This window comes from Camelina sativa, chromosome 7 (assembly GCF_030686135.1).
Source record: "Camelina sativa cultivar CO46 ecotype springtype chromosome 7, ASM3068613v1".
Classification (NCBI taxonomy): Eukaryota; Viridiplantae; Streptophyta; class Magnoliopsida; order Brassicales; family Brassicaceae; genus Camelina; species Camelina sativa.
The window spans coordinates 1,546,951-1,557,866 of NC_141886.1; the positions used below are offsets into that span (position 1 = coordinate 1,546,951).

Genomic DNA, 10,916 nt, shown 5'->3' on the forward strand with positions numbered 1-10,916 from the left:
AAAAAGAAAAGATAAACTTTGAAAGTCATTTTACCTGAGCTGCAAAGCCTGCAATTTACGGAGTAATTATTTGCGTGAGTGATTAATTTATCTTTCAGCTCTATACCTTTGGGGATATACGAGTAATATGCGTCAGTGAGCTGCAAATTAGGGAGTAATTTACCTGGGCCTATAATTAAACTCCATTTGACAGTATTATGCTTTACTGAGCCTATAGCCCATCAATAATAGAAATGGGATGTTGGGATACCGAAAAGTAGTGGGGCCTACTTGTGTTGTCGCCTTTGATGACAAATCGACAAACGACAAAGGAGGTAGCTTTCTTCTTCTCTTGTTACTTGTTAAGACATGGATATTTGGATATTATTTTCTCAAGGCAGAAACTTCACCATTCCTTCGATATGGATAGATATGGGCCCAAATGTAGATATACCTTAAAGAAGAACCGTACCCTTGTCCACCACCCAATGCGTGCCTCTGTTCATACAAAAAAAACAATTGCTAAAAAGTTTTGCTTAGACTCAAGTATTTTTAAACATAACACGATTGATTATGGGAGTTTACATTGTCTTTCTAAATCGTTTCTCATCTCAAAACCCAAAACCTATGTTCACCCGAATTACAATAAACCAAAAAAAAAAAAAAAAAAAAGTCTTGTTGCACTTTATTCTGAGATATGAGACAATGTTGTGAATAAGCCTTGTTTCCAAATAAACACCCCCACAGAGAGGATGGTCTGATCGTAAATCTCTTAGAAGAGTGACTTAGCCGCATCAACAACAGCTTCAACGGTGATACCAAACTCCTTGTAGAGTAAGGGTGCTGGTGCGCTGGCCCCAAACGAATTAATACCAATGGACTTTCCTTTGCCTCCAACAATCTTTCCCCATCCGAATGTCGAAGCTGCTTCGATGCTCACTCTAGCTGTAACAGCAGATGGCAACACACTCTCCTTGTATTCATCTGATTGCTCGTCAAATAGCTCCCAGCACACGAAAGAAACAACTCTAACGGTTTTGCCTTCTTTCCTAAGCACCTCCGCAGCCTGTGCAGCAATCTCTAGCTCAGATCCAGTTCCAATCAAGATCACATCGGGTTTGTTGCCTGCAGAGTCGTCAGAAATTGTGTATCCTCCCTTTTCGACTCCTTCAATGGATGTACCCGGAAGCTGAGGCAGCTTTTGCCTAGACAGAGCTAAGATAGATGGTGTCTTGCGTTTGGTGACAGCGATCTTGTATGCACCAGCTGTTTCGTTCCCATCAGCAGGACGGAACATAAGAGTGTTTGGCATTGCACGGAAACTTGCAATGTGCTCAATGGGCTGATGGGTTGGTCCATCCTCACCAAGACCAATAGAATCATGGGTCATAACATAGATAACACCAGCTTCAGACAAAGCCGAGATTCTCATGGCACCTCTCATGTAGTCAGTGAACACAAAGAAAGTTGCACAGTAAGGGATAAGACCAGGGCTGTGAAGGGCAATGCCGTTGCAGATGGCTCCCATACCATGTTCCCTAACACCAAATCTAAGATTTCTTTCTTCAGGTGTGGCCTTTTGGAAGTCGCCAGAGGCTTTCAGCAATGTCATGTTGGATGATGCAAGGTCAGCACTTCCACCAAGGAATCCGGGAACAACTTTAGCAATGGCGTTAAGACATTGCTGTGACAGGTTTCTGGTGGCATCACCCGGAGACTCTGGTGTGTATGTCTAAAAATGAAGAAAAAGAAAGATGTTTTACAACCCACATCTAGAATACCAATTGGATTGTACAGACTACAAAGAGAGTTCTACTTACAGGTAGAGCCTTCTCCCAGCCAGCAGGTAATTCACCCGTGATAATAGATTTCAACTCTGCAGCTTCCTCTGGGTACTTCTTTTCATATGCTGCAAACTTTGCAGTCCAGTCAGATTCAAGAGAAGCTCCTTCAGGTGTATGACGGCTCCAGTGGCTAGAAAAGTGCAAGTCAAACAGTAAGTCATCAAAGCAACTTCATAGCAATAAATCCTAACAGAAGCCTGCTTTGGATTTACTTACCTTTTAACATCGTCAGGTACCTGGAACGGCTCATACGGCCATCCAAGGTTATTTCTGGTAGCCTCAACTTCCTTCTCGCCAAGTGCAGCTCCATGGACACTGTATGAGTTCGCCTTGTTGGGAGACCCATAACCAATGGTAGTAGTGACCTGAATACATCGGGATACAAGCAATATGGTAAATAAAAGACATCAAAGGTCTTTAGACCAACTGCTGTTTGATGGTTAAGAAATTGTGTAGTAGTTACCTTGATCAATGTAGGCTTGTCTGTAACAGCTTTAGCTTCCTTAATGGCAGCACGGATCTCGTCATACCCAGTGTTTCCATTCTTCACCCAGATAACATGCCATCCAAGGGCTTCGAAACGCTTGTCCACGTTCTCAGTGAAGGCAATTTCTGTGTCTCCATCAATGGAAATGTGATTGTCATCGTAGAAAGCAATGAGCTTTCCAAGTCCCCAATGGCCGGCTAGAGAGCAAGCTTCATTTGAAATACCCTCCATCTGACAACCATCTCCAAGGATAGCATATCTAGACACAATCAATCAAAAACAGTAATTCCAATGTCAGAGCTACATACAAACCAAGAACGATGACAAAAATATGGGAAATATATTACGTGTAATGGTCGACAACTTCAGCATCAGGCTTGTTGAATCTAGCAGCCAAGTGCTTCTCAGCAAGAGCTAAACCAACAGCATTGGCGATTCCTTGTCCAAGAGGACCTGATTACCAGCCAAAGCAGAGAGCACAATTGTCAACATAGATATAGAAAGCTTCTGTAAATTTGCATGAACCATAAGCCAAAGAAACAAAATGACAAACCAGTAGTGACTTCAATCCCAGGAGTCTCGAAATTCTCGGGATGTCCTGGTGTCTTGCTTCCAAATTGACGGAATTGCTTCAAATCTTCCTCCTAATAGACAAATCCAACAGTTTTTTTCAGTAAATCTATGAACTTTACAGATTGAATCTATGAACTTTTACAGGTAAATCTATCCACAGAAGTTACTACATTCTTCTTCAATTATGATCAGATCGAAAGACAAAAGAAGAGAGATCACAGACCTGGACACTGTCGTAGCCAGCAAGATGAAGCAACGCGTAAAGCAACATACATCCATGACCAGCAGATAAAACGAATCGGTCACGGTTGAACCAATAAGGGTTCTTGGGATTATACCTCATGACCTCATCATACAAAATGTGAGCCATCGGAGCACAACCCATAGGAAGACCAGGATGACCTGATTTCGCCTTCTCAACCGCATCGATAGCCAAAAACCTAATGGAGTTGACCGATTTGTCAACAATAGACGAATCAGTGGTGGGCTCAACAGTCTCAACAGCTGCAGCGCGAACAAGAGGACGGAGAGATCGGTTTTTGTTCCTGGATTGAGCGATACGTCGACGAGACGAAACAGAGGAGGCGCGTGAGCCAGTGGATTTGAGTCCAGTGAAAGCTGGTAAAGATCCACGCTGGTCTGAGCCATGGTGAGAGATGGCACGAGCTAGGAGAGCTTGAGAGAGAGCGAGAGAAGAAGTAGAAGCCATGTTTTTCTCTCTTTTCTTATCGCTCTCTTGTGTTAGAGAGAGATAGAAGAAGGTGTGTGATGATGGTGATGAAGAAGAAATGAAGAAGATGAGAGACTCTCTCTGCAACTCTTATTTCTATTGAGTGAGATTGTTAGCCAATCAAAACGACATCTCGCCCATCTCTTCGTCCTCACTAAGGGACAACTCAGATCAAATCTGACCGTTGGATTCCACTAAAGGGTATCATCCTGACCGCTGATTATGGCTAAGAGTTTAGTGATCCTCCTACTCTTTTCCTCAAATAGTGTCATTGGATATTCCGCCATAAACGAATCTGGTACAACCTCTGGTTCGCGTCTTGTAATTTAACTGGTTATAGCCGGTTTAAGAAACGAACGGGCCTTCATATTTTAGGCCCAAAATATGATTAATGGGCCTAAATAAAATACAAACTCTCGCCGTCTCTCTCTCTCGTCTTCACCGATCGCGTTGTTTTTTTCTTTTCCCAGACAAAATTGCCGGCGAGCGGGAATTAATTAAAATTCGCCTCCGTTGATCCAGTGATGATGGCCACTACAAACGAGGAAAGTTCTCCGACGAGAATCGAAATCGAGGCGGTGGTTAAAACGGAAGAGGAAGAAGACGACGAGCATGATTCCAAGGAGAGGGTTCTACAGAGGTACTTCTTACAAGAATGGAAGCTCGTTAAATCCCTTCTCGACGATATTGTTTCAAATGGCCGTGTTGTTGATCCTACCTCTGTTCGGAAGATCCGATCCATCGTACGCTTCTTACTCTTTTTTTTTTTTACTTCAATCTACTTGACCCACCCGATTTGGTCCTCTCTTCCAACCTTTGTTTCATTGTTTGTTTTGTTGTATTGTATAGATGGATAAATACCAGGAGCAAGGTCAACTAGTGGAACCTTACTTAGAGAGTATAGTTTCACCGCTAATGCTTATCATCCGCTCCAAATCAGTTGAATTAGAAGCGAAACCTGATGAGATTCTTGAAATTATTAAGCCAATAAGCATCATTATCTATGCTTTAGTTACTGTCTGTGGCTACAAAGCTGTTATCAAGTTCTTTCCTCATCAAGTATCTGATCTAGAGCTCGCCGTGTTGCTCCTGGAGAAGTGCCATAGCACGACTTCTGTTTCTGCCTTGAGGCAAGAAAGCACTGGAGAAATGGAGGCCAAGTGTGTTACTCTTTTGTGGCTTTCGATCCTTGTGTTGGTTCCTTTTGATATTTCTTCTGTTGATACAAGCATTGCAAACGACAAGAGCTTTGGTGTGGACGACCTTGCTCCTTTGGTATTGAAGGTATTAGGTTTCTGTAAGGACTATCTGTGCAGTGCTGGACCAATGCGCAGGATATCTGGATTGCTCCTCTCTAAGCTTTTGACCCGTCCGGATATGGGAAAAGCTTTTTCAAGGTCTGTTCCTATCACCATCAGTTGAAAGCTTGACTTCACCAGAGACACCAATAAGATTGTTTATAAAGTGCTATTTACTCTTGTAACGTGTACTTGAGTGGATGAACTAAATTTTTTTTTGTTCTATTGTGGCATTTTCATTTCAGCTTTTTCGAGTGGACCCATGAAGTTTTATCTTCTAAGGAAGATAGTGTCATGCATCACTTTCGCTTGCTCGGTGTGTTGGAAGCTCTGGCTGCCATTTTTAAGGTTTCTTTTTTTCGTAACCTGGAGCTGTTTACTTTGTTTTAATAATGGTTCATACTGAACATGTTAGACATACACAGATGTCAGTAAAGTACATATTTGATTTGCTTGTTTTTTAATCTTGAAGAAAAATGGCTGATTATTATTACTTAAGTTGTTGCATTTTGATCCAGTATGGTTTTTATTACTCATTTGACAGACTGCTAGCCGGAATGTGTTGCTAGATGTGCTTCCTATTGTTTTAAATGATGTGAACGTGCTAAGCAAATCAAATGCAGCGACTAAAAGTTCTCTGCTTCGCAAGTATTTGATCAAGTTAACTCAAAGAATAGGGCTTGTTTGTCTTCCTCATCGCTCACCTTCCTGGCGCTATGTGGTACGTACCTTTTAGCTTGTAGAATAGTATTTTGAAGAGCCACTTCCTCTTCATGGCTTTATATATTTTGAACTCTATGTTTGTATAATTGGTAGTTGTTTTCAGTAGTTATCCGAGACTTATTTATTGATTTACCTGCAGGCTCGAACCGCCTCTCTTTCTGAGAATATGTCTACGAGTTCATCTCAAAGATTGGCTCCTGATCATTCTGTGACTGCTGTCTCACAACCAGAAAGTTTTGATGACCAAGAGGATGAAGATATGGATGTTCCAGAAATCTTAGAAGAGATTATTGAAATGCTACTCTCTGGTTTGAGGGACACGGTATGTTTAAAGGGTGAGATCCAACTGTTAGGTTGATAACTTGAGGTAGTTATGTCTCAATTTATATGATTAGATGCCCACACAGTCTACATTGTACCAAGTTGTAAAATAGAGTAACCAGATGACTCTCAAACAAATCTTGAATGTTAGAAATATCTTACATGTCACTTAAAGCTGGGATGAGCCTATATTGATATCTGATGTGAACTTTTTCCCACATGAAACTTTCAGTCGCCTACCAGACAATATCACATGTCACTAGTATTTGCAAGCATCGCCCTTCTAAAATTTACTATTTTATTAACTGTGTAGGACACTGTGGTTCGTTGGTCTGCTGCAAAGGGTATAGGTCGTGTAACTTCACGACTAACATCTGTTCTGTCTGAAGAGGTGTTATCATCTGTATTGGAGCTGTTTTCACCAGGAGAGGTACTCGTATTGGATATATGGCAGCATGGCTTACATGTACTTAAAATTCAGCTTACAAGAATTCATTATCTAGCTGACAGTTATTGTGATTTTCATGATATTCAGGGAGATGGTTCATGGCATGGGGGTTGTTTGGCCTTAGCTGAACTGGCTCGTAGAGGGTTATTGTTGCCTAGAAGTTTTCCACAAGTTGTCCCAGTTATTGTGAAGGTCGTACTCTATCCCAACAACATGATTACTTATTTCTCTAGTCAACACATACGAAGCAATGGCATCACACACCCAAATTATGCAGAATTTTTATGCATTTACATCTAAATATTACATACAGGCACTTCATTATGATGTTCGCCGAGGTCCACACAGTGTTGGATCTCATGTCCGTGATGCAGCTGCCTATGTTTGTTGGGCATTTGGGCGCGCCTATTCCCACAAAGATATGAAAAATGTGCTGGATCAGCTTGCTCCAGATTTATTGATAGTGGGTTCCTTTGATAGAGAGGTACTAATCCCTTTTTTGACTATAATTTGTCGTCGTTTCTTGCTTGATTTACAGAATTGTGTTTTTGTAGATCTCTTCGTTGCGTAAATTTATTGATGTCTTTTATCAGGTGAACTGTAGAAGGGCTGCTGCCGCTGCTTTCCAAGAGAATGTTGGAAGGCAAGGAAATTACCCTCATGGGATTGACATAGTAAGCATAGCTGATTATTTCTCCCTTTCTTCTCGGGTGAACTCTTACCTTCAGGTTGCAGTTTCCATTGCTCAATATGAAGGGTATCTATATCCTTTTGTGGATGAATTACTATACAACAAGATCTGCCACTGGGTATGCTTATCTTATACACTATTTGACATTGTTTTACCTCTGACTATCTACAATTCTAATATCTCCCATAAACTAGAGCCAACAGCTTGATTGGTAACTGTATCAAATCATTGTTCCTTGTTGTAGCTTTCATAATATGTTAATTATTCAATCTTATGATATCAGGATAAAAGCTTAAGAGAACTTGCTGCAGAAGCTCTTGCTGCTCTTGTTAAGTACGAGCCTAAGCACTTTTCCAACTATGTGCTCGAGAAACTAGTTCCTTGTACCCTTTCAACTGATTTGTGCATGCGCCATGGTGCAACATTGGCAGCTGGAGAGGTTGTGTTAGCTTTGCACAAGTGTGGTTATGTCCTTTCTGCTGGTTAGTACCATCTATTTTTTAGCTTTGGCTTTTGTGGCATCTTTGCATATGCAAGTACAGATCATTTTTGGTATGGAAAACCAAAACTATGGGAACCATCTTGGAATCTAGACCCTATCACTATATATGTACTTGATTGTCAGATGAAAAATTAACAGAGTTTGATGGTTGGTTTTGTTATCCCTTAATAATAAAGGCCCCTGTTGCACTCAATCTTTACAGATAGCCAAAAACGTATGGCTGGGATTGTCCCTTGCATTGAGAAAGCACGCCTTTACCGCGGAAAAGGTGGAGAAATAATGCGACTGGCTGTCTCACGGTTTATTGAGTGTATCTCATTATCGCATGTGACATTAGCTGAGAGAACAGTACGGATCTTGCTTGATACTCTCACTGAGAATTTAAGACATCCTAATTCTCAAATACAGGTACCTATATTTGTGAAAAACCTATATAATCTTTGAGAACCGTAGACATTGCTATTTGCTGCAGCTTTGCAATAGTGCTTCTTTTTTTTCAATAAAACGTGAAATTAGGGTAATTACCACCTGTCCAACGAGTAGTAATATGTACAGTATAAGATAAAAAGCTGTAAGGTTAAAAAAGAAAGTTCCGCTGCCGGGGTTTGAACCCGGAACTCAGTCTAGGTGAAGGGGATTATTATCCGTTTCATCCAGTCTCGTGTTTAAACCAATGTGCTACAGCGGATTTTTGAATAAAATTATATATATATATATATAGCATGATTCATTAGTTGACATGTTTCACTTATCACATACAGAATGTAGCTGTCAGTGCTGTTAAACAGCTTGTGCAATCCTATCTCGTTGGCAATGAAAAGAAATCTGTTGATTTAATATCAAAACACCTAAACCATCTAACGGACCCAAATGTAGCTGTCCGAAGAGGTTCTGCACTTGCATTGGGTGTCTTGCCATCTGAACTATTGACTGCAAAATGGAAGGATATAGTTTTGAAGCTCTGCAGTGCGTGTAAGATAGAGGTAAGGAAGACTACGTATGCCTTCATTACAGAATGATATAATTGACTCTAGAAAACAGAATCAAATAATTGACTTTGATGGATGTTTTTTCTTCCAAGCAGGTGAATGCTGACGACAGAGATGCAGAGGCACGTGTGAATGCTGTAAAGGGACTCACATCAGTGTGTGAGACTCTTACTCAGAATAGTGCTAGTGATCCTGAAAACGATGACATGTCTCTTTTTCTTCTTATCAAGACTGAAGTGATGGATACTTTACTGGAAGCTCTTGATGATTATTCAGTTGATAACCGAGGTGATGTAGGTTCTTGGATTCGTGAAGCTGCAGTCCATGGCCTTGAGAAGTGTACATATATCCTCTGTAAGAAAATAGGAACAAATTCAGAGGGTGATCATAACAGTGATACGTCCTCACTTTTCGATTCGAATCTTGCGACCCGTGTAATTGGAGGTATTGTGAAGCAAGGAGTGGAGAAAATGGATAAATTAAGAGAAATATCTGCAAAGGTTCTTCAAAGGATTTTATATCACGAATCTATTTCCGTCCCTTTCATTCCTCATAGAGAAAAATTGGAAGAGATTCTTCCCAACAAAGCTGGCTTACAATGGGCGGTAAGTATGCACACTTGGTTGTTTCGTCGTTTATTTGATGGATTTTTGTATCTGGCTATGAGTTATTATCTCCTTTTGTAGGTTCCGGCTTTCTCTTTCCCACGTTTTGTGCAGCTATTAAAGTTCCGTTGTTACAGCAAAGAGGTGCTGTCTGGATTAGTAATTTCGATTGGAGGATTACAAGATTCACTTAGTAAATCGTCGCTCCTTGCATTTCGGGAGTATATGAGGGAAGGTGAAGAAGCTAAAGACCTTAAAGAACAACAGTCCAGAGAGTCAGCATTGTGTGAAGATATTCTCTGGATACTTCAGGAATACAAGAAACGTGACAGAGTTATGGTACCCTGTCTAAAGGTAAAGGCACAATATTGTAGATTAAGCTTACATGTGGTTATGTCTTAACCTTTCTCTTTTACGCAGACAATTGGGATCCTCTTCGAAAATAAGATCTTTCTGAATCAAGAGGTTGGTTTAAGATTTACCTCTTTGGTTAGAAATTGCTAAAGGTTATGAATTGATTCCGAACACATTCCATACAAAGCTAATCTGTCATTTTATTTCAGACTCATACGTTGAGTTTCTACGCGGGTGCCGTAGATTCTTTAGCCATCGAACTACGAGCTTCGAAGGATTTCACAAAGTTAAAAACAGGCCTTCCAATACTTGGATATATCGCTTCGGTCTCAGATCCCATCAGCAAAAAAGCCTTCTCTCAGCTTCTAGCATTCCTTGGCCACCGATACCCAAAGGTTCTTGTCACTTCAATTCTAAGACATATTATATCCACATCTTAAAGATATTTTATGGTTACTCGATATTTTGTTTTCACATGACCCAGATCCGAGAAATGGCAACTGAACAAGTCTATCTTGCTCTCATTCAAAACGGAATCTTAGTGGCAGAGGACAAGATGGGTAAAGTGATAGAAATAATATCAGAGTTTTGTTGGGAAGATGACTTGGAATTGACCAAGACTCAGAGGTTAGAATTGTGCGAATTGGCTGGTTTAGACCATGATATAGTGTTCAAGAACAGAAACAGATCGGTGACTATAGCCGGGAATAAAATGACGGCGTCTGACGAGAACGCGTCTTACTCTTCCTTAGTCGATTCCTCTGGCTTTTGATTTTTACGCTTTGTCCTCGAATCAGTTTTGTCTCTCTTATTTTTAGCATCGGTTTGATTTCGTTCTCTTGGTATTTTGGTCCATGGTCAAAATATAATCATGATCAAACTTTCTTTATTTTTGTTTTTTAGCATCGATTTGATTTGTTTTGTTGATCATGTTTTGGTCCATGATCAGAATATAAACATGATTCTTTTTTTTTATCTTTTTTTTTTTCCTTTAAGTAAACATAGACTTGAGTAAACATGTAGAAGAACAATATTTTGAAATCATAAATATATAGTTGGCTTTGATTATTATGTTGATTGATGGTTCATTCAAGAGTAACTCAAACCCCGGCTGAAAACGACACACCGGTGACAGGGATCCAAGAATCTCCTTGAATAAATCTGCTGACGGTGAACGGAGAAGCCTCTTCCTCGCCGCGAAGGGCGTGAAATCCCGGCCAGTTCACCCTTCTACTTGTCCCCGCTCCAGCTCCGGTGTTCATAAACTCGCCGTAGTACAACGTTGACAGAGCATAACTGCCGCTCCATTCTCTCCACCCTCTCGGGTCGATCAACCCGTCAAGATCCGTTTTGAGAAAACCGGTTAACATTA

At 40.6% G+C, this 10,916-nt stretch overlaps 2 protein-coding genes across 3 annotated transcripts; one reads left to right on the plus strand and one right to left on the minus strand.

Moving 5' to 3' along the window:
- Window positions 1-528: 528 nt before the first annotated feature.
- On the minus strand, window positions 529-3,904 carry LOC104699822 (transketolase-1, chloroplastic). Its single transcript, XM_087456410.1, has 7 exons — window positions 3,107-3,904; window positions 2,864-2,954; window positions 2,658-2,763; window positions 2,287-2,569; window positions 2,040-2,188; window positions 1,800-1,953; window positions 529-1,711 (listed from the first exon to the last, which is right to left on the minus strand). The coding sequence occupies exons 1-7, from the start codon at window positions 3,590-3,592 to the stop codon at window positions 752-754; spliced, it is 2,229 nt and encodes a 742-aa protein (XP_087312536.1). The 5' UTR covers window positions 3,593-3,904; the 3' UTR covers window positions 529-751.
- On the plus strand, window positions 3,905-10,612 carry LOC104699824 (tubulin-folding cofactor D-like). 2 transcript variants are annotated; one of them, XR_015560714.1, is made up of 18 exons: window positions 3,905-4,356; window positions 4,463-5,010; window positions 5,157-5,259; window positions 5,456-5,632; window positions 5,774-5,956; window positions 6,269-6,385; window positions 6,491-6,595; window positions 6,717-6,887; window positions 6,997-7,212; window positions 7,378-7,427; window positions 7,526-7,576; window positions 7,799-8,004; window positions 8,358-8,579; window positions 8,681-9,190; window positions 9,272-9,544; window positions 9,611-9,655; window positions 9,754-9,939; window positions 10,029-10,612. XR_015560714.1 is itself a non-coding variant. In XM_087456412.1 (17 exons), exons 1-17 carry the CDS (start codon window positions 4,138-4,140, stop codon window positions 10,314-10,316), a joined length of 3,768 nt encoding a protein of 1,255 aa, XP_087312538.1. In that variant the 5' UTR covers window positions 3,905-4,137; the 3' UTR covers window positions 10,317-10,612. The 2 variants fall into 2 exon arrangements, 1 of the variants encoding a protein (XP_087312538.1); XM_087456412.1 differs by having other exon boundaries at window positions 7,378-7,576.
- The last annotated feature ends 304 nt before the right edge of the window (window positions 10,613-10,916 follow it).